The sequence below is a fragment of the Apiotrichum porosum genome (genome assembly GCF_003942205.1).
Source record: "Apiotrichum porosum strain DSM 27194 chromosome Unknown scaffold_15, whole genome shotgun sequence".
Taxonomy (NCBI): Eukaryota; Fungi; Basidiomycota; class Tremellomycetes; order Trichosporonales; family Trichosporonaceae; genus Apiotrichum; species Apiotrichum porosum.
The window spans coordinates 508,891-529,677 of NW_021167122.1; the positions used below are offsets into that span (position 1 = coordinate 508,891).

General features: G+C 59.6%; 8 protein-coding genes across 8 annotated transcripts; 3 read left to right on the forward strand and 5 right to left on the reverse strand.

Moving 5' to 3' along the window:
* Nucleotides 1-111: 111 nt before the first annotated feature.
* Nucleotides 112-2,009, forward strand: EHS24_003263 (uncharacterized protein; the record flags this gene model as incomplete). The annotated part of the gene is made up of 6 exons (XM_028618955.1): nucleotides 112-273; nucleotides 327-476; nucleotides 516-629; nucleotides 707-1,346; nucleotides 1,390-1,709; nucleotides 1,755-2,009. 6 exons carry the CDS (start codon nucleotides 112-114, stop codon nucleotides 2,007-2,009), a joined length of 1,641 nt encoding a protein of 546 aa, XP_028472843.1.
* A 119-nt stretch (nucleotides 2,010-2,128) lies between these two features.
* On the reverse strand, nucleotides 2,129-3,768 carry EHS24_003264 (uncharacterized protein; the record flags this gene model as incomplete). Its single annotated transcript, XM_028618956.1, has 8 exons — nucleotides 2,129-2,584; nucleotides 2,624-2,711; nucleotides 2,766-2,785; nucleotides 2,841-3,008; nucleotides 3,061-3,495; nucleotides 3,535-3,590; nucleotides 3,637-3,670; nucleotides 3,733-3,768. The coding sequence occupies 8 exons, from the start codon at nucleotides 3,766-3,768 to the stop codon at nucleotides 2,129-2,131; spliced, it is 1,293 nt and encodes a 430-aa protein (XP_028472844.1).
* A 750-nt stretch (nucleotides 3,769-4,518) lies between these two features.
* On the reverse strand, nucleotides 4,519-5,787 carry EHS24_003265 (uncharacterized protein; the record flags this gene model as incomplete). Its single annotated transcript, XM_028618957.1, has 4 exons — nucleotides 4,519-4,700; nucleotides 4,754-5,013; nucleotides 5,323-5,643; nucleotides 5,738-5,787. The coding sequence occupies 4 exons, from the start codon at nucleotides 5,785-5,787 to the stop codon at nucleotides 4,519-4,521; spliced, it is 813 nt and encodes a 270-aa protein (XP_028472845.1).
* Nucleotides 5,788-6,947: 1,160 nt separating this feature from the next.
* Nucleotides 6,948-9,776, reverse strand: PLC1 (Phospholipase C; the record flags this gene model as incomplete). Its single annotated transcript, XM_028618958.1, has 4 exons — nucleotides 6,948-8,365; nucleotides 8,406-8,823; nucleotides 8,908-9,299; nucleotides 9,428-9,776. 4 exons carry the CDS (start codon nucleotides 9,774-9,776, stop codon nucleotides 6,948-6,950), a joined length of 2,577 nt encoding a protein of 858 aa, XP_028472846.1.
* A 418-nt stretch (nucleotides 9,777-10,194) lies between these two features.
* EHS24_003267 (uncharacterized protein) lies at nucleotides 10,195-12,803 on the reverse strand (the record flags this gene model as incomplete). The annotated part of the gene is made up of 7 exons (XM_028618959.1): nucleotides 10,195-11,017; nucleotides 11,073-12,145; nucleotides 12,203-12,336; nucleotides 12,387-12,502; nucleotides 12,555-12,645; nucleotides 12,694-12,711; nucleotides 12,785-12,803. 7 exons carry the CDS (start codon nucleotides 12,801-12,803, stop codon nucleotides 10,195-10,197), a joined length of 2,274 nt encoding a protein of 757 aa, XP_028472847.1.
* A 458-nt stretch (nucleotides 12,804-13,261) lies between these two features.
* RPT2 (ATPase of 26S proteasome regulatory subunit 4) lies at nucleotides 13,262-14,737 on the forward strand (the record flags this gene model as incomplete). The annotated part of the gene is made up of 4 exons (XM_028618960.1): nucleotides 13,262-13,264; nucleotides 13,305-13,367; nucleotides 13,426-14,658; nucleotides 14,717-14,737. The coding sequence occupies 4 exons, from the start codon at nucleotides 13,262-13,264 to the stop codon at nucleotides 14,735-14,737; spliced, it is 1,320 nt and encodes a 439-aa protein (XP_028472848.1).
* Nucleotides 14,738-14,999: 262 nt separating this feature from the next.
* Nucleotides 15,000-16,572, forward strand: EHS24_003269 (uncharacterized protein; the record flags this gene model as incomplete). Its single annotated transcript, XM_028618961.1, has 8 exons — nucleotides 15,000-15,041; nucleotides 15,098-15,216; nucleotides 15,277-15,429; nucleotides 15,512-15,638; nucleotides 15,879-15,975; nucleotides 16,162-16,334; nucleotides 16,409-16,471; nucleotides 16,519-16,572. The coding sequence occupies 8 exons, from the start codon at nucleotides 15,000-15,002 to the stop codon at nucleotides 16,570-16,572; spliced, it is 828 nt and encodes a 275-aa protein (XP_028472849.1).
* Nucleotides 16,573-16,932: 360 nt separating this feature from the next.
* Nucleotides 16,933-20,781, reverse strand: SLA2 (sla2 Src like adaptor 2; the record flags this gene model as incomplete). Its single annotated transcript, XM_028618962.1, has 7 exons — nucleotides 16,933-19,839; nucleotides 19,974-20,116; nucleotides 20,199-20,216; nucleotides 20,270-20,344; nucleotides 20,387-20,439; nucleotides 20,484-20,506; nucleotides 20,779-20,781. The coding sequence occupies 7 exons, from the start codon at nucleotides 20,779-20,781 to the stop codon at nucleotides 16,933-16,935; spliced, it is 3,222 nt and encodes a 1,073-aa protein (XP_028472850.1).
* Nucleotides 20,782-20,787: the final 6 nt, after the last annotated feature.

Here is a 20,787-nt window from a genome sequence, read left to right on the forward strand (position 1 = left end):
CTCTTGCGACTTGGCATTCTTGGATTCCTCCACCCAACGGAGCTCGACGCGTAGATAAAGGCTCCATCTCACCGCTCCTTACACCCTCCCTCACACACACCTCCCCCAGACATGTCGGTCACAAACACCATTCGCAACCCCATCCTCCCGGGCTTCAACCCTGACCCGTCCATCTGCCATGTGCCCGGCGTGGGCTACTTTGTCGCGACCAGCACGTTCGAGTACTTTCCCGCGTTGCCAGTGTACCACAGCACCGACCTCGTCGAGTGGAAGGTGAGTTGAGAGCTATTCGTTACGCTTGCTGTGAACTGACATTCCACCTCCAGTTGATCGGACATGCCCTCAACCGCCGCTCTCAAGGCGTGGATATGCAGACGGTCGAGACGAGCGCGGGCATGTGGGCGCCCACGTTCAGGTATCACAAGGGCAGGTGGTACATGATCTGCTCGTGCTTCTGGCGCTTCCGCATGCAGGATGTGAGTTGGATGCCGCCCGTATAACAGCTGACAATACAGAATGGCGTGGGCGACTTTATCCCTTCTGGCTTTTACGTTTCTACAGACGACATCTTTGACGACTCGAAGTGGAGCGAGGCCGTCTACTTTGAGGAGATTGGGTTTGACCAGGATGTGAGTCGTCCCACCATTCAACCTGCTTTGGAGGACTGTCATCTCCGCTACTCACATTCGCAAGCTGACTCCCTCAGCTCTTCTTTGACGACGACGACCGCGTCTACCAGACTGTCACCCGCTTTGACTGGGGTGCCGGACTGAACGAGCACGGCCACCCCAAGATCGAGTCGTTCATCAACGAAATCGACCTCGCAACGGGAACCTCTCTCTCCGAGCCCGTCCTCGTCAGCGCCTCGCCCTCGGGAGTCGCCGAGGGGTGTCACTTGCTCAAGCGCGATGGGTGGTACTATCTCTTTGTCGCCGAGGGCGGCACCGCCGACGGACACAGCGAGTGCGTGTACCGCTCCCGCTCGCCTACGGGTCCCTTCGACTCGCCGCCCGAGGGCATCAACCCGGTCGTGTTCAACGACAAGGACCCCTACATCCAGAACACGGGACACATGGACCTCGTGCCGATTGACGGCAAGGACGATGGCCGCTGGGTCGCCGTCTTCCTCGGCGTCAGGCCCGTGTTCAAGGCCGAGATGACCAAGGAGGGCGGCACGGGCATGCCCTCCCACCTCGGGCGCGAGAGCTACATGGCCCCCGTCGAGTGGGCCAAGGACGGCTGGCCGGTGCTGAACGGCGGCAAGCCCGTCGAGATTATCCAAAAGTTTGAGGGCCTCAGCCTGCGGCCAGAGGCCAAGGGCTGGGAGGAGACCTTTGAGAACGGCAGTGAGTTGAGCACTTCGCATTATGGCCTAACTGACACTCGCAGAGCTCAGCCTCGGATGGTACACTGTCCGCTGCCCGCTCCGCCAGTTCTGGGACCTCGCCGAGCGTCCTGGCTCTATCGGTCTCCGTGGCCAGCCGACCACCCTGGAGGTCGAGCACGTCCCCGCCATGCTCCTGCGCAAGCAGACCGAGTTCAACCTGGACTGGAGCACCGTCATGGAGTTTGCACCGCACCGCCCCGCTCAGGAGGCCGGTACCGTCGTGTGGATGACCCGCACGGAGCATGCCGTTCTTGGACTGAGGGGCACCGCCGACGGCGGCGCCGAGGTCGTGTTCAAGAAGCCTGTCGACGGCAAGTTTGAGGTAAGTACAAGGTGTACGTTTCGGACGATATTGACACCTTGCCAGACCACGACGTTCCCGTTCACCGCCGAGCCCAACACGCCCATCACCTTCTCTGTGCGCGCGCGTACCAAGAGCTACGAGTTTGCCTACCAGATCGGTTCTGGCGCCGAGGTCGTCGCGGGCAGCATGGCTACCAATGCCCTCAAGCCGCTGTTCACCGGCGCCCATCTGGGCGTGTATGCCCAGGGAGCCAAGCAGGTGCCGTGTCTCAAGCCGGCGTACTTCAAGCACATCAAGTGGGAGCGTGTGGAGGCTTAGAAGTAAACGTAGTGAGAGAAGTAGAGTACATTCGTCTTGGGCGTGGTGTATTTACATAGACAATTATGAATGGAGGCTCCATACACCATGGGTTGCTGCTAAACTCGTCGTTGGGCACTCTAACTGCCGCCCTCCTTTCCCTCAGTCTTGGCGCGCGTCATACGAGTCGGAACCGCAGGTGGAGTCGCTGGACTGGGGCTGCTGGTGCCGTTGCGGAACGACAGAAGGCTCCTCGGCAGCGACAGAGCGCGGAGGATGGACGGCTTGGACTTTGGCTTGCCGTTGTGCTTGGGCTCAGTGCTGTTGTTGATCGAGTCGGTGCTGGTATTGGGCGTGGTGGCGATATTGGGGAATGGCGACGGAGAACGCGTACAAGGGATAGGCGGGAGAGGCTTCAGCGTGTCGACAGACGGATGACGCAGCGGGATATACTCGTCCACTTCCATCTTGGCGCGAGCGTCTTTGACAGGTACGGCCTCAACGAGCGTGGGCGTAGGCGAAGCCTCCTGGAGCTGAACATGGAATTGAGGCTCGGGAGTAGTGGGGCGCGCCACAGAGCACTCCCGAACACCATACTGCGTGCTTAGGGTTGATCTTGACACTTAAGCACCTACCTTGAACTGCACAGTGTGCTCTGGCACGGCAGTGTGCGCGGTAAACAGGTACTTGGTATGCTTCTTGGCCCGGGCGAGAGTGTTGCCGCTGTGGTGTTAGTGCTGTTATTTTGCGTTATGCCGCCAGGCCGCCAGTACTTACCCAACAAACGAGCTCTGGGGCTATGTGCGTCAGTCACAGGTATATCTGCCGACTATGAACCTGGGTGGAACGTACCATGCCCTCCAAGTCTGCTTCACCGGCTCGTCCCCTCGCCTTTGGGAAACTAGCACGAGCGAGCTTGACGTCTCCAGCGCGCAACACGACAGTGATAGTACCCAGTGCCGCCAAGCGTTCCGACAGCGCCTCGGCCAGGACTGGAGTCTGGTTCTCAACAGTGGGAGCCTGCCGTGTAGTGTCAGGTCATGGATTCGGTCATTCGCATACCTGGACTCACCGACTCCATGCCCTTGCGATAGACAAAGTTCAGACTGGTCCCAAACACGCCGTCGGCCATCGCCTCGTATGTCCTGCGGCACTTGATCCTCTTCATCCTCGTCGCGGGATAGCCCAGCGTCCTGACGTGGTGCCCATCGATCCGAAACACCACTTCGGCACCGGTGTTGGCGCCACTGCTCAGACTTGTCATGGCGCGCGGGTGGGAGATGGAGACGGTCTTGGAGATGGTCTTCATGGGCACCTTGGACGTGCGCTTGTTGACGACGCTCTTTCCCCCTGCGCTGGCGCTTGTGCCGAGCTTGGCGGTCTTGTTGGCGCTTGGGGGCATACCGATGCCCTTGACCACGCCTTTTCCCCCATACGAGCCTGGAGCAAGAGGGAGAGGTGGGGCCGGGAGGTGAAGGGGAGGACGTTGGACACAGATCCAGAATTCCTGTGGATGTGGGTCAGATCTGACGGGCGGGTCACCCACCTGGTTGTCGTCGCATTCAATGTGGGCCGTATCAGGACCGGAAGAGGGTTGCTCAGCTGATGTTTGTCAGCTATGTACATTCGCATGGGTACTCCAACTGACCCAAGCGGGTGCCGTGGCCGTCCTGGAGATAGACCTGTGGGTGTGAGCGGTGGCATACGGTGGTGAGGACGAGAACATGGATGGAGAGTGACTCACCTCCCAAGAATCCCAGAACCCGCCTTCAATCTTCATCTTTCAAGTGGTGGTGGTGTTGGTACTGAAGAAGTGGCGAGTGGAAGGAAGAAGCATCCCACCATTTTGAATGTGGTTGACGCCCGCTCCCATACCCGTGTGCGTCCGTGTCTGTGTCTGTGTGCTTGCTGTGATGATCAGTGGAGGCGATCACTCGTCATTCACCCATCAGGCGTTGCACCCATACACACTGTCCAAGATCCAGACTTCACCATCAACAGTTTCGCAAAGGTTTGGTTCTCAGTGCTCGGCAGTCGGACTCGGGGGTCAGGTTTCGAAGACGGAGAAGGGCCGTCAGCTAACCGTCTTCCCCGCTGGGTGTGTTCTTGAGGATGTGTATGAGAAACGCCCATCCTCTCTACTGTCCCTCATCGGGTCCGGTGCTCAGAACTCATGCCTTCTCTCCAACCGCCAGAGGGCAACAGTACTGTGTGTCCGACGCGGTGTGGCACAACGCCATGGTAACGGATTGTCGGATTGTCAGCTGTGGGCATGGCCGCGACTGATAGGTTGACTGAGTCTGCCAGGTGCCGCTGTGGTTCTCTGCAACGAATTAACCTCTTTCGCATGAACTATACTGCGCTGTACTTCTCCTAGAGCCGCGCCTCCCCTCACCCACGGTGGGCCAAGGCTCAGGTAGGACTCCTTTCTTCTTTTCCTTCCAACAAAACAAAATCAACTCCGCACCAGACAGTGTGCCCCGAGACGCGACGAACGGTACCCGGGTCGCTCGGTCACTCGGTCGCTCGATTAGAGGAGGCACGCGACACCAGCGACACCCGCGACTGCGAAGCCGAGGAAGGTGGCGCCGACACGCTCGGCGCCGCTCTTGGCGGTCGCCGAGGTGGAGGCTCCCGACGTGGCCGTAGAGTTGCCGGTCGAGGTGGTGGTGGCGTTGCCGCTGCCCTCGGTGGTGGTGTTAGGAGCAACGGCTGGGGGGAGTCAGCTCAGAGGTCGCGCACGCAGATCCTGGAGCACTACTCACTGCCAAACTCGGCACCGCAAGTGGTCGTCAGGCCCTGGCCGAGCGAGGACTCGTTGAATGTCGGGGTAATCTTCGTGATCTCGTAGAAGATGCCACCGATGCACGAGGTACAGAGCTGACCAGAGCTGATAGCAGGCTCCAGGAGAGCATTCGTCGCGTTGTCGCCGGCAAGGAGCTCGGTGAGAACGGTCGAGGTCACGTTGGTGCTCGTGGTCGTCTCGATGGTCTTGAGACCCTCAACGACGCAGAAGTCGCCGGTCCTGCAGTAGCGTTTAGCAGTGTGGATAACTGGGATCATCTCTCGCTCGGGTTCCCAGGGGTTTGGCGCCTGTTGGCTGTATGCGCCACAGAGGGCCCATTTGGAGGCTAGGGCCACGGTCGCCTCCAGCAGCAAACGAGGCGTGTGGGGCATCAAGACCATCCACCGCAACGTATGCCCGCCAAGCCCCCCTCTCCCCCACACCGAGCCCAAGCGATAGCCCTTGGCTCGGCGCGGTTCGCGTCCCGGCTCGCTCCCCTTCGCGCCCCGCCCACTTCACAGACTGCGGACCGTACCCAGCACCACTCACGTCGAGTTTTTGCTGCAAGCAGCGGCGTACACGTCGTCATAGTTGGACACGACGGCGTTGACGAACGACAGCAGACCACCGAGCGAGGTCAAGTCGGCGGAGCAGTTGGAGGTGATGGTCGCCTGGGCCTGCTGGAGGGTCTCGTTGCTGCACTTGGGGGTGGTCGAGTTGCAGAGGCCCGTGAGGTAGCCCCCGACGGGGGTCACGACCGATCCCGTGCTGGAGAGGACGGCGACGAGCTTCGAAACCTGGAGACAGGAGCCGGCGTCGCTGCCCAGGAGGCCGACGAGGCCCGCAGAGCAGGTGGCCGAGATGTTCTGGCTGCGGATTGTGAGCGGGGGAACAGGGGGGAGGCAGGGAAGGAAGGGTGTAGGGAGGGAGCAACGCGAGTAAGGTATAGGCAGTGTCAACGTACGCGTAGGCGCCAGCGGCGAGGAGGGCGGTAGCGACGAATGCAGTGCGCATGGTGTGTTGCGACGGACGGATGAGCGATGCAAGAACAGTGAATGACACGGACGTGGGCAGTGCTGCTGTTATTTATACTCGTTGGTGGGAAGAGACATCACATGCCGCGCCCGGTGCAGCTGTTGCTTGTTTGGTCCAAGCCCCCAACCCGCCCCGGCCACACCATTCTCCGCGCGGGGAACCGGCGGCGTCGTGCGCGTCGCCCGTTGATATCCCCCCAAGGTGTCTCCCGTTTGACATGCACGCACGCCGCCGCTCTCGTCATCTTCCATCGAGATCTGCACAGCGCGCAGCAGGTGTGTTTTTGCAATGTCTGCAATGTTGGGAGACATGGAGTCCCACAGTGTTCCCTCATTCCTCTCGTGCCTCGCCCTCGTCAACTCTGTCAATGTTGTTGCCCACCCTAAAAGAGGCCAAAAATGGAGTGGACCCACCTTTTGGAGCGCGGAGCGAGATACAGTAGTCGCTGCACAGCCCATTGATTGGCCGGCAAGTGTCCGACACCACCACCCCCAATTGAGCTGAGAGCGCGGAACTGCAGTCTCAGCCCAAAGACCCAGCGGAGCGAGCGAACGTGCGACGCTTCCGAACAAGCGACGCGCGACGCGTCCCCAATCTGTTCATCTTGGCCTCGGAGTGGCGCCGCTGGCTGTGGAGTGGAATGGGCCCGACAAGCTTTGGCGGCGTCATGTGGCCTTGTGGCGGTGGCGGAACCGTCTTGCTGCGGCTCTACTGGCCACCACTGACACGGTGGTCTCCATCGCCGTCGACGTGGTCGCTCGTCGCTTGGGGACCGCTGGTCTCGAAGGAATGTAATAGCCTATTGCATGCGAGGCACTGATACCTGCGAGGCACTTTGTTGTCTCCGCGATCGATTAAGAGACATAGGGCAACCGGTCCACCATCTACTCCTTCAGCTCTCAGCAACGACCATGCGCAGGCGTAGGCGTGACGTCCGTTGGTACATGCATACAATTACAAGCTATACACAGGGAGGCTGTGCGAATGCTACTGTCTTTCAGTTCAGTCTCGGTCGTCTGTATCCGTATGGTGTTTCGTTGACGCAGGGGCAATGGTCGCCCGCTGCAGTATCCTTTGTGTTCCGAATCCGTGTTGGCTTCTGAGATGCTCTTCTTCCTCATCGGCCACAACCCTTTCCCCTACTCGTCATCGCCCATCTCCTCATCCAGCTGCGACTCGGACCGCCTCTGCAGCCTCGGACTCGGCGTGCGCCGAGGACTCCTGCCTGCCGGCGGCATCAACATGTCGCCGGCGAACAGCTCGCCGCCGAGATCAGGCATCATAAGCCTTGGACTAGCCGGCGGCGAAGGCGGTGGGGTGAGGCACAAGACGTCAATGCGCACAAACAGTGTGGCGAAGAGGTATCGCGAGCGATCGCGGTCGTCCAGCGGCAGGTAGCGGTATCCGCGCCCGGCGTCGGGCAGTGGCCTGGTCCATTGCGCGACGACGCCTTTGGGAAGCTTGAGCTCGAGGTGCAAGAAGACGAGGGAGAGAAGGGACGGTTTGGTGGTGATGTCAAACTCCATGGTCTCGTCCCACTGCGGTCCCAAGGTAGCCGCCTTGGTCGGGCGAGTCTTGATTGTCGTCTCGCCGATCGTACCTTCCACATATAGGTCGGCGAGCGGTGGGAGTCGCTGCGCCGAGATGATCTTGACGCGCACGCGATACTTGGCCGACGCTTCCGTGCTCTTGTAGCGCAGGGCAGGCGGTTTGAGGACGTATCCGCCATCATGGAAGAGCGCGCCATTATAGAGCGACCCAGAGTCCAGTGTCTGATAGTTGATGGCGACCATTTGCGCGCCGGCAGACCAGTATGGCCTTGGGTCAAAGTTCGAGCTGGTCAAGCGCACGCCTTTAGGATACACGCGGGTCAAGTGCGTAAAGTTGTGCTTTATCCAGTCGGCTTCCTGTCCCTCGCGCAGGATGCGGTTGGCAGTGCGCTCCGATACCGAAAACATGTGGTGCGGCTCATAGTTGACCAGTTTGGAGAAGCCACGGTATTTGACCGCAGACGTATAGACCGGGAGTTCTGTGAGGCGGTGTGAGTGGCCGTTTGACGGCGACGCGGGACTGGCTCGTGGTGTGGGGGCGTCCTTGTTCCCCGACCCAGCTGAAAGTGAGATACGGCGGGCAAAGCGGACCAGGCTCGAGTCTGACTCTGTGGTCGAGTCGGTAGAATCTTGTGTAGACGACGTAACGAGGGCATGTCCAGGTGGCGCCGGCGGCGAGATTGACACGGTCGGTGAGGCGGGCACGGGATGGGGTTTGGTCTTGATCAAGATTCGGCCCTTGAGCTCCTCGGGGCTCGGGGTACCGTCTATATCGTTGAGAGGTTCCGTGACGAGCCTGTCCCCGAACGACTCTTTCAAGACTGAGGCAAGACGGTCTTGAGCAACAACCGAGCACCGGATCTCGAGCGAGATGATCACGGGATAGGGTGAGGTGACAAACGCGTACTTGTTGATCGCCTGGCAGACGTCTCGGATCGGCACGCTGGATGTAATCGTCATGCCATGGTAAACGACAGGGAGGCCATCGTTGCCGTCGTGGACGTCGACTGTGTGGGTCAGCAACAGGGCAACCTCAAAAACACCCACTTTCAACGGAACGGCAGCCAGCAAGCAGCACACGAATGTAGCCTTCCACGGTGCTCGCACCGCGCCACTGTTCCGCCACGAGGTACGTGTTGTGGCTGCTGGCAATGAAATACTCGTACAGCGGCCGTGTGTAGTCCTGTGCCACCTTGTGGAGGTTGTCTGGCGAGGCGAGGAAGGAAGCCAGTGACTCTGCGTTCCACAGGCCAGTGACGGCGTCGGCGAACCGGTCAAACAGGACGTCACGGCTGTGGCCAGAAACGTCCGTCTCGCCTTGAATGTCCCGCAGAAAGGCGAACACAGCCTCACGCGACAGTCCGTCAGAGTTGGCGGACGCGAGGGAGCGGTACAAGTCGTCGAGATCGGGGCGCGTCTGGATGTCCCGGATGAGTCGGCGGAAGGCAGCCAGGTCGAGAGGGAACTGGGACGTCAGCGGCTGTGCCAGTCATACCTATGCAGCCCCCCCCATCTCATACTCCCACTTTCGTCCCCACCACCGACTCACCTCGTACTTTGCCGCGGCACGGGGGCCAACCACCAACCCAAGCTGCGCGCACAAACTCATGGCCGTCGCTCGGTCGACTTTGCCGACACCCGCCGGCCAGAGCTGCCTCACAAACCGCAAGTCCGGGTCTGCGGCGGGACCATGCGTCGGGGCCGTGTACGCCCCCACAGCGGAGCCTGCGCCCACGCCCGAAACCACACGGTCGCTGGCCACAGCCACGAGATCGCGCAGTGCCCGCACCCAGAGCTCGTACACGTCATCGGTGTGTGCGATGAGATGCACGACCTTCCACTGCTTGTCCCGCACGTAGACGATGGTGATCCAGCGGGCGCCGTCATACTTGTCTGTTGGGGACTGGCCGAGTCGAAGCTCGCGGATGGACTGGATGTCGACTGCGGAGGTGTGAGCAAATGGGAGCAGTCGTGTGGGAATGGATCTCCCCAGCTCGAAGTGCATAACGATAGCTGGCATCCCAACAACACTCCAGACCTGCGAGGAAGACTTGGAGGACAAGACTCACCTTTCCCGCCCTTGAGCGACGGCCACGTAATGGTGCTCGCGCTCAGAGTGACAATCACATTCTTGATCTTCTTGCTGGACACTTTGCGCATGGGCACGCCCGAGGCCAACAACGCCGGGATCGCAACGTCTGCAGCTGGCGTCCGTGCCGGCGCAGCCTTCGTGGTCGCTGTCATTGTTGCCTTTGGTGGTGTTGTGCCTGTCGTGTTGTTTGCGTTTGCGCTTGCGCCTGCGCTAGTCGCATTCCCGTTCCCACTCCCACTCACACTCCCGATGCCGGTGGCCACGCTCGCGACCAAGCTGGCCATGGCCCCCAGGCTGGAGCCTGCAAGACCAGGCTCTACGGGCATGGTTGGGCGAGTAAGAAGAGTGCGATGGCGTGGATCGCACACCGCTGTTGGACCGCTATTATATGTTTGTGTTGTTGTGTGTTGTGTGGTATTGCGGTGCAGACGACACGTCCACCTCATGGGCCTCGTCGCCGCCGCCGGCGGTTCCGGAAAAGGGACAGTGGAGGTGGAGGTCGTCGGAAATTGGTTTCCCACCCACAAAGGGAGAATGCCAAGACCTCAATTGTGGATGACGTCCCACTACGCGTCATCTACGGTGCACGCTGTGCAGAAAACGATGTGCATGCTTAGCGGAACTACTATGGGAACGCTATCACAGACTCTCAAACCCCAGATAACTACAAAACACAGACATTATACGAATCACGCCTCTCTCCGTGTAGGATAAGACGCTCGCTTCTTTGCTCGCTCAGAAACTCTAGTACGGACTGTTGACAATCGCGCTGTGCGAATCACCTCCCAGTTGGGAAACGCGCGTTCCCTTCTTAGGGGTAGACAGCGAGGCTCGTGGCGCCAATGAATCGCGGGTCGGGCGGGCAAGCTCCTTCTTGTTGGCCATGAGGACATTGTGCTCGAGCGCGACGATGATGTTCTTGTCGGCGCCAAACTTGAAGTTGTCGGCAACAACGCGCGAGTCGTACTTCTTGATCTGGTAGTCGTCGGTGCGCCCCTGCTTGAGACGACGGAAGTTCCACGTGATAACATACTTGCCCGTCGACGTCACAATGGTCTTTTCGGCCTCGTTCATGCCCGTGTTGAAGCGAGCTGGGGTGAAAGACACGGGGTCCTCCATGTAGGCCAGGTGCTCGGGCTTGAGCTGGAGGCGCCTGGGGATCGGCTTTGCGTCGGCAGGGAAGCTGCGGTCAAAGCCGAGCGAGCCCTTGTACCGTCCGTCGCCAATGAGGGTGCTGATGAGAAGCAGGTACGTCTTGCAAGTAGCAACGACCCACTTGCCGTCTGCGGAGACGTCGACACCGATAATGGGGTCACCGAGCGCTGGCAGCGCCGTCTTGGCATTCTTGCCAATGGCGTCAAACAGGCGAATGTCACCCTTGTTGCTTGCGACGGCCAGCTTGCCCGACTCGGTGGTAGCGGCAGCGGAGAAGTCGTTCTTGGAGGCGTACTGCTTGAACTGGCTGTCGACGAGCTTGTTACCAGCAACACGAGGGTCGATACGGAAGATACCGTTGTGCGAGTGACCGATAAGGGTCTGTTGGGGGTTCATCTGGGCGTACTTTGAGCTGGACGGCCGTTAGCACACCTATAGCCGGCCTGTTTGTGTGTTTTGTAACTCACTCGGGAATAATATTGTCCACGTTCACAGAGTCCGAGACCTTCCACTCGTCCACAATCTTTCCGTACTCGAGGTCCATGCGGAAGAGAGAGTTTGAGTGTCCAGGGTCGAGGAGGAGCATGTCGGCGTCCTGGTTGTGCAGCATAATCTTCTTGGGGTTAAAGCTCTTGCCGTCCATGTCCTTGACGCGGTCAATGGCGGTGCGGAACTTGACCTTGTCACGGTCGTGCGCAAACACGCCAATCATGTTGCCACGAGTGACAAACGACATGTCGTTCTTGTATCCGACAGCGAGCTGCTCGTTCTTGGATCCCTTGGCAAACTCCTCAGAGTCGCTCTCCTCCTCCTCCTCGTCTTCGCCCTCGGCCGACTCGTACTGCTCCTCCTCCTCTTCCTCCTCCTCCTGGGCAGCGAGCTCGGCCTCACGATCGTCCTCCTCGCCCATCTCAATGTCGCCGTACGCGTCCTGGATGTAGCGCTGCTCGACCGCCTGGGCCTTGGCATAGCTGGTCTGGTTCTTGTTCTCCCACATGTAAATGGTAAACTTGTCCTTCCACTCGGCAAACTCTGCCGGGTTGAGACGCAGGCACCAAGTCATGCCAGGCAGACCCTCGGTCTCGCGGAAGGTGAACATGAACGCAGCGTTCGCCGTGTCAAAGCGTGGGTTCATCTCCGAGTCGATGGGGATCGAGATGAACGGGGTGTTGTCCTTGCGGACAATGATCCAAATGTCAAACACGCCGTTGGACGCCATGTCCACATCGACATCCTTCTCTTGGATCACAAACACGTCCGTCTCGGTGTCGAACAGGTAGAGCTCGCCCTTGGTGCGCTGCAGCACAGGAACGTCCTGGAACGGGTCCTCGGCCTCCTTCTGCTGAACGGGCTCCTTTGGGTCGACGACAGCTACGGTCGCAGTCGCACCGTCGGCAGCGGGAGCCGGAGCGTCTTCGGCGTATTGGAGCGCCTCGAGGTCCTCCTCGGTGGCGTGCTCGTGCGAACGCTGAAACTTGCGCTCGTACACACACTGCAGGAGAGTCACCTCAAACAGCTTGCTGGTGGCCTTGCCGACAGACTGGAAGAGGTGGTCAGTACGTTGTGCCGTGGCGTTTGTGTAGGCGCGCGTACGTACCTTGTTGCAGACAAACTCCCACAGATCCCCCTCATCGCCGCTGAGATCGCGCCAAGCGCAAGTCGCGTCACCGTCGAGCGAACCAAAACGGAATCCAAGCGCCTGGTCGATGAGGAATACGCGCTCGTCGTCGGCTGAAGTGTGAGCTTAAGGGTCTGACTCGTTACAATGACAAACAACTCACTCTCGGCGTCCTCCTCGAGAAGCTGCTCCTCGCCCTCTTCGTACGCGCGGGTCACGACCAGCTGGTACTGAAACTCGACGCCCGTGCGTCGGATAGTAGCGACGGCGTCTTTAAAACTGCGTGCGTCAGTTTGGGGGTCATCTTCATGGAAGTTTGACCTAAACTCACATGCACTCGCGCGAACCCTTGATGCTGTCAGGGCGGACGAGGTAGAGCTGGCCAGCCGGGATCTGGATGAGCTCGGGGTTGGCGGGGTTGCCTGTGCGAGGGTTAGATTATACTTGGTCGACATGTGTTGAAGACGTACCCCACATCTGGCCAAAGACTGGACGAGTGTCAGCAAAATGTACACGAGCGGGTGGTGGGGTGGTGGTGCAAACTGCGGAATGCGAACTCACGAGACTTGAGGACGAACATGGCTGCCGCAAGTGCCGTGCCAGTGGTTTAGAAAAAGAGAGGTGGAAACTGGAGGATGAATCTCTCCTTGCGTCTCCGGGATGTCGTGAGAGGGAGTTTAAGGAGAGTGAGTCGTGAGAGACAAAGAGAGAGTGGAGAGAATGAAGGGGTGAGAGAGAGAGATGTCTCGAGTGTTGTGTCCTGCCTGCCTGTTTGAGGAGGACCGGGTGGCAAAACACAGAAAGGGAGCGGGGTCCAGTCAGGCGGGAGCATTTTTGGCGGCCGTTGCGTCACTGGCGGATTGATAATGACGTGTGTTATTTACGAGCATCCCACCCCCCGGGCGTTATCAGTGTCCGCCCGCAAGCAGTGACGGAACGCGTGAGCGTCGCAGATGATGAACCACAGAGAGCGACAGGCAGTCGAGCAACACACAGTCATCCACCCCAACCCACCTCTAGACACCAACCTCACTCATCATGGTAAGCTTACGAGACTTGGCATCTAAAGCTCACACCTCAGGGTCAGGCTCCTTCAAGCGGCATGCCGCCCGGCGGTCACAAGGATGACAAGGACAAGGACAAGGTAAGACCATACCTCCACAACCTTCTACAGAGCACAGGTGCTGACTCTGTTCCTTTAGAAGAAGCCCAAGTGGGAGCCCCCAGTGCCCACACGTGTGGGTAAGAAGAAGCGCCGTGGACCCGACGCCGCGTCGCGTCTGCCACCCGTCTTCCCCACCACTCGCTGCAAGCTCAAGATGCTCAAGATGGAGCGTATCAAGGACTACCTGTTGATGGAGGAGGAGTTTGTGGCCAACCAGGCCGCCTACTCCGGCGAGGACCGTACGGCTGCCGACCGTTCGCGCGTAGACGAGCTGCGCGGTTCGCCCATGGGTGTTGGCACCCTGGAGGAGATTATCGACGACGACCACGCGATCGTGTCGTCTGGCAACGGCCCCGAGTTCTATGTTGGTATCATGTCGTTTGTCGACAAGGACCTGCTCGAGCCCGGATGCTCGGTCCTGCTGCATCACAAGACGCACGCTGTCGTTGGTGTCCTTGCGGATGACACCGACCCCATGGTCTCGGTCATGAAGCTGGACAAGGCGCCTACCGAGTCGTACGCCGACATTGGTGGTCTCGAGACCCAGATCCAGGAGATTAAGGAGTCGGTCGAGCTCCCGCTCACCCACCCCGAGCTGTATGAGGAGATGGGTATCCGCCCACCCAAGGGTGTCATTCTTTACGGTGTCCCCGGTACCGGAAAGACCCTTCTCGCAAAGGCCGTCGCCAACCAGACCTCGGCCACCTTCCTCCGCATCGTCGGCTCTGAGCTTATCCAAAAGTACCTGGGTGACGGTCCCAAGCTCGTGCGCGAGCTGTTCCGCGTTGCTGAGGAGAACGCTCCCAGTATCGTGTTCATCGACGAGATTGACGCCGTCGGTACCAAGCGTTACGACTCGACCTCGGGGGGCGAGCGCGAAATCCAGCGCACCATGCTGGAGCTCCTCAACCAGCTCGACGGCTTCGACGAGCGTGGAGACGTCAAGGTCATCATGGCCACCAACCGCATCCAGTCCCTCGACCCTGCACTCATCCGTCCCGGCCGTATTGACCGCAAGATCGAGTTCCCCCTCCCGGACACCAAGACCAAGCGTCACATTTTCAAGCTGCACACGTCTCGCATGTCGCTGGCAGAGGATGTCGACCTCGAGGAGCTGGTGATGACAAAGGACGACCTCTCGGGAGCCGATATCAAGGCTGTCTGTACCGAGGCCGGTCTTCTCGCCCTCCGTGAGCGCCGTATGCGCGTGACCAAGGCCGACTTTACGACCGCCCGTGAGAAGGTCCTGTACAGGAAGGACGAGAACACTGTGAGTGCCAATGTGGTGCAGAGGCCCATCGTTTTCTTCACCGCTGACGCATTTTTAGCCTGCTGGATTGTATCTGTGAGAGAGGCTACGCATGGAGTATGTACATGGAGAGAGAATGCATGGTATTGCACGCAGCGAGCAATGAGACGACGCCAGCACGGCTGCAGACGTGGGTGTGGTGTCATTGTCGTCGTGTCCCCGTCCCACCCCGTGGGGAAGGCGCTCTGCCCACGCACTTCCGCCCCGAGAAGCCGGTTCCGCCCTCGTCTGATCCATCTCTCGCCACCTAACGACCCACAACCTCACAACAACCCTTCCCTCCATCCCATCGTCGCTACACCATGTTTGGCCGCTCCAACCCGCGCGCGCAGACTGCCACTGCGGTCAGTCGGTGAGTACTGTTTTATGGGTAGGCAAGGCTGGTCGAAGAGACGTGTAGGAATGGGAGCTGGGTGGCGAGCGGGTGACGCCGATGCCGACGGCCAGTGAGCGCGTGCTCGTCCGATACACTGGTTCGTGTGCGAGGTCGCCGGTCATGGGTCCACTTGGATATGGCCTGTGGGTGATGAGCTGGACTGCCGGATTAGTTGTAAGGGCGCCCTTGCTCTGACCTTGAAGCCGAGTGCCGACACCGTCGTCGTCGACCGTCGGGCATTGTCCGTCTGCTACAGTCCACGATGTCCAGTTCCACCGTATCGCTTCCAAGCACAAAGCGGCGTGCGATCACCCTGCTGCATCCAGCGCATTACGGCCGTCCACATTTCTCCCCACGTCCATCCATTCCTATCCCCCTCCCTCGCATCTTGCCTCGCCTTCACTTTCAACATGAGCTCGGCCACTGACCCGCGCCCAGACTCATGAAGGAGTACAAGGACCTTACAGCCGACCCCATCTACGACATGCTCACCGCCGGCCCTGTGAACGAGGACAACATGCTCGAGTGGGAGGCTCTTATCCAGGGTCCTGAAGGGACACCATATGTGAGTGGTGCCGTCGTGGAAGAGGTAGTGCTGTCAAGAAGGCTGTGCTGTGCGGTGTGGTCTATCGCGTGACAGCTGAGGGACCTCGGTATGTTCAGCTGTGCCGAGTGAAAGTACTTGCACACCATACACCGGCCTTCTTGCGAGAAGCAACTTTTGCATGTGTGACTCCCGTCGATCCATCGGCAAGGCCACCAAGTGCTCCCACATGAATCGAGAACGCAGCTCATATCGTCTCAGGAAGGCGGCATCTTCGCTGCCAAACTCTACTTTCCCTCCGACTACCCTCTCAATCCATTCAAGATGGTGTTTGACCCCCCTCTGCTGCACCCTAACAGTGAGTCAAAGTGCCACACGGCGTACCTCAACCTTCGTCGAGTAGGAAGACGAGGAGGATGAGAGGGCGCTGGTGTTGTGGCTACCCACCCACCAGCTGCTCGCCCCTCCTCTGTCTCCCAATGTGTTTCCTATCGCCCTAGCCACTTTCTCTCCCACATTGGATGGCACTAACCCTGCACATCAGTCTACCCCAACGGCACAGTCTGCATCTCCATCCTGCACCCCCCTGGCGACGACCCCTTGCGCTACGAGTCGGCGTCGGAGCGCTGGTCCCCCGTACAGGGTGTGCGTTCCGTCCTCCTTTCGGTGCTCAGTATGCTCGCCGAGCCGAATATCGAGTCGGGAGCGGATATCGAGGTGAGTGGGGCCAGACTAAGCACAGTGGGAGAAAACTGGTTTGGCATGAGCGGCGCTGTGCTGTTGTTTGTCAGCGCGTCACAGGTCAATGCTCGAGCTCCAGCGCTCCCGCTCTGGCTTCTCTCAGTAATGTCGCGGTGTGTTGCTTACCGTACAGTGCTGCAAGCTCTACCGCGACGACAAGCCCGAGTTCGAGCGCCGCGTTAGGGAGCAGGTCAAGCGCCTCCTCGGCCTGTAGTCCAACGACAGCCATATAATCACAACACCATACCCAGCCTGTACTCTCTTTCCCGTCTCTGCCGCGCGTCATCGGCTCCCATCCGTTCCTCCGTTTTCGAAACTGCAGCAGCACTTGCAACCATAAGAACCCACGCAAAAGGAAAAGATCATGACAGGGCAAGTAAACTTTGGGTATCTAGACAACTACGATGTATCCACGTCTTCTTCTGCGTGACGTGCGAACCTGTGATGGAGTATGTGTTTAATTCGTGACGGGTCTCTCTCTCATCAGGACCTGGGGAGCAACATGATAAAGGAGCAGCGTACCACGACCTACGCCCTCGGCGACGACTTTAGCCTCGGCGCCTATAGGTCGCGCTCAGTCGTCATTCTCGTGGTATCCCGCGCGACGCATCTCGCCCAACCTCCTCCTCGCGGCGCCGAGCTCCTTCTCCAGACGGAGAATGTCGACCTGCTGCTCCATCTCGCGCGTCTTGAACTCATGCGACGCCATGGCCTTGTAGTCGACCACCTCCTCGTCGGTGTGTTGGTTCGAAATAACCTTGACCTGCTTGACGAGGGCCTTGCACGCGTCCGTGACGGCCTTGGACGCCAGCTCGAGGTTGTGCTGCGCCTTGGACGTGAGCGACGCCTTGACACGGGATGCGGCGACGAGCTGGGCAGTAGAGGCGGCGACCTCGTTCGAGGCCACGATGAGCTGCTCAAACGAGTGGGTGCCCGAGATGACACCGTCGGCGGCCTCGATGAGGAGGCCAGTGCCGTACGCAACCGACTTGGCGGCCGAAATGAGACCCTCTGTCCAGCGGTGGTTACGCTTGTAGAACTGCTGGGTCGACGAGGTGCCCTTGCCTTCGCGGACAATCTCCTCCTGGCTCGCAGCTGCGGCCTGCATGAGGCGACCGATGGCATTGGTGATGGCCAGGGCAGCGTTGAGGATGGCATCGTGCACGTGGCCCTCGAGAACGTCAAACTTGGACGAGGGGCGGGCACGCAGGGCCTCGAGGCGGGCGGTCGCGTCGGCAATGGCGCGGGCGGCCGACTCCATCTCGTTGGCGACCAGGTCGCCGAGGTCGCCGTTGGCGGGAGTCAGAATCTTGGACTTGGGAATCATGGTCTCGACAACCTCCGACAGCTTGCCGAGGGCGTTGCGCGCTTCGGCGTTGTTGCGGAGCGCAATGTCCTCCTTGTTGCCACCGCCGACAAGCTTGTACGACTGGAGGTTGAGGAAGAAGCGCTGGACAACATCACCGGCCGTCTTGGCGACCTTGACGAGCTTGTCCGAGGCGTCGTCGCCCTCTGAGAGGCGGGTAAGACCCTTGGACGCAAGAAGAGTGTCCGAGACGGACTGGGCGAGCTCGTTGGCGGTCTTGATGACGTCCACGTAGCCACCGCCAGACTTGCGGCCAAGGTAGAGGTTGAAAGTGGACGCAAACTCGGTCGCGTTGGCCATGGCCTTTTCGATCATGGACAGAGTGTACGGGGCGGTGGCGGTGGTGTTACCGGTCTGCATGGGGGCCTCAAGCTCGTAGATTGAGTCGTCGACCTTCTGCACACAGGCCTGGAGGATCGAGTCAATGATGGCGTTGAGCTCCTTGCGGTGGTCAAGGATAAGGGTGTCGACCTGGGCATCAAACGTGGTGGACGTCTCGCCCTGGGCAAGGCGCATGTCGCCAAGCTCCTTGATGGTCTGGTCCATGCCCTCCTGCATGATGGCAAGCTCGGCCTCCTTCTCCTCAAGGGTGCGCGAGAGCGTGTCCTCCTTGTCGTCCAGCTTGGTGAGCAGGTCGTCAATCTGGAGCTGCTTGCTGCGGAGCGAGTCCTCCAGCTCGCCTAGCTGGCGGTTGTACTTGGACATGACGGTCGACACCTCGCTGCTCTTGTTACGCGACGCATCCTCGGCGCGCTCGTTGGCAAAGCTGAGATCACGCTTGACACGTTCAATCTCCTCCTTGTGGCTCGACTTGAGACGGTCGAGGTCGTAGCGACTGCGGTCACGCTCGCGGATCATGTCGGCAAGCTCGAGGTTCTTGGTCTTGACGTCCCGTTCCATGCGCTCCATCTTGTCGACGGCCTCCTGCGCCGAGTTGGCCTTGAGCTGGAAGCCCTTGGACTTGTTGAGCAAGTCGAGGTGCTCGCCACGGAGCTGAGAGTAAAGCTTGGCGAGGGCCTCATACTTGTTCTTCCAAACCTCAATCTGCTTGGAGAGCTGGGCAATGAGCTCGTCCTTGGTCGACATCTGAGCGCCGACGTTGGCGCCGACCATGGCGAGCTCAGTCTCGAGCGACTTGACTCGCCTGTCATACTGCTCGAGCAGCATCTGGTCGCGCTCGTACTGATTGCGCATGCCAAGCATCTCCTGCTGGAGCTGCTGGGCCTCGCCAGCACTCTGCTGGTGCCACTGCTGGTTCATCTGGTCGCGCAGAAGCTGCTCCTGGGCAAGACGAGCCTGCTCCTCCTGTTGGCGCTGGCGCTCGGCAAACTCGGCCTCCTCCTGGGCCTTTTGCTGGTTCTGCCTCAGCTTCTCGGCATCGCGCTGAGCAACGAGGGCCTGCTGCTTGCGCTCATACTCCTCGAGCATGCGACGCTGCTCCTCAATCTCGCCCTGGGTGGCAGAGGGCGAGTCGGTACGCGGAATGTCTTTGGTAGCGTCCTTTTTGGCAGCAAGGTTGGGGCGAGGAGGCATGTCTGGAGCGTCATTAGGTCCAGAATCAAGCAGGTTGGGAGGCTCCTGGCCGAGCTTGGGTACGTTGATGAGGCCAGTGAGGTACTTCAAGTTGGAGCACTCGTAGTAGAAGCGGCGGAGGTTGTAATGCTGCGAGTTGTAGCGCTCGCGCAGGGGCTGGAGAGCATCGGCAGCGTCGGTGCGGCGGAACATGGCACGCATCATAGACGTGATAAACTTGTAGATACCGAACGACTCCTTGACAAGGGGGACGAGAGCCGAGATGCGGCACTCGTTGTTGTTGGAACCGCGGAAGTGGGCGAAGATGAGCTTTTGGAACGAGTCGATCTGGTCCTGCAGCGACATGAGGTCGGTAATCGTCTCGTAGCCCTCGTTCGGGTCGTCAATGTTCTTGAGCGAAATGTACTCTTCATACTCGAACAGACCGTTGAACTCGGGGTGATGGCGATGGAAGCGCAGCTTGGCGAGGAGGAACGCAGTGTACGCGCGAATGAGTGCGCCGTAGCCCTTGACGCCGTCGCCACCGACAGTACGACCACATGTCTCGAGCCAGCCAGTCTGGCTGTGTGCCTCCTTGATGGTCTAAACCGGACGTCAGCAAAACATGGCCATCGGGGTGGGGCGCCAAGAAGGAGAGGCGCAGCATGCCAAGCGATGGGTACTTCAACGCTCGGCGTTGCTTCGGCTACACAGCGTGATGCTCGCCCGAGACTCACCACCGGGTGACCCTCCTGGAGGAGCTTGTGGACGAGAATCAAGGCCTTGAATGTTTGGACCTCGTCGGTAAGGATGGGCTGGGTGCGCAGGCCGTTCCACACCGACAGACTCGAGTGGTAGTCCCAAGTGTAGACGATACACTCTGTGGATTGCATCAGTGGACGTCACGGGGCATGGTCGCCAACAGGCAGTCGTCACCGAACACCGCTATCGTTCGTACTCACTGCGCACATGCTTCTGCTCTGAAGTGTGTTGTCAGTTTAACTGAGGAGGTCCACAGTGTCGCGTTGCTTACTAGGGGCCGACTCCTCTGGACTTGTTGCCTTCTTAATGTTGAGACTGAGCTCGTGCTCGGTCTTCTCCTTGTCGACTGGACGGGTGGGCTGGTGGCCTGTTCCAGTTGGACGCCCACCGCCGTACGATTCGTCACCCTCGTAATCGTCCTTGCGTCCTCCACGGCCGAACCTGCGGGAGTGAGCTACAGCACAGTGACTGGACAGTGGGCGTACATGGTGGGCAGAGGTGGGGAAGGCTGTGGTTGTTGATGGGTACGGGTGAACTGGATGGATGTGGATGGGAGATGTGGATATGGGACAGAGGGAGCACAAGATGGACCACCCCCGCACGGACAGCACCCCGTCCTCAGATTCCGGAACGTCATCGTCGACGACAATGAGATCGGAGGAACATTGACGTGCGCCTATTAAAAGGTTACGTGCCTATTTATGGTTATTACCTTGATTAGGCGTGCAAATTCCACCGCCCCTCACCTCCACGCGTGTAGTCCACCGGCCGTACAGTCACCATAGTGAC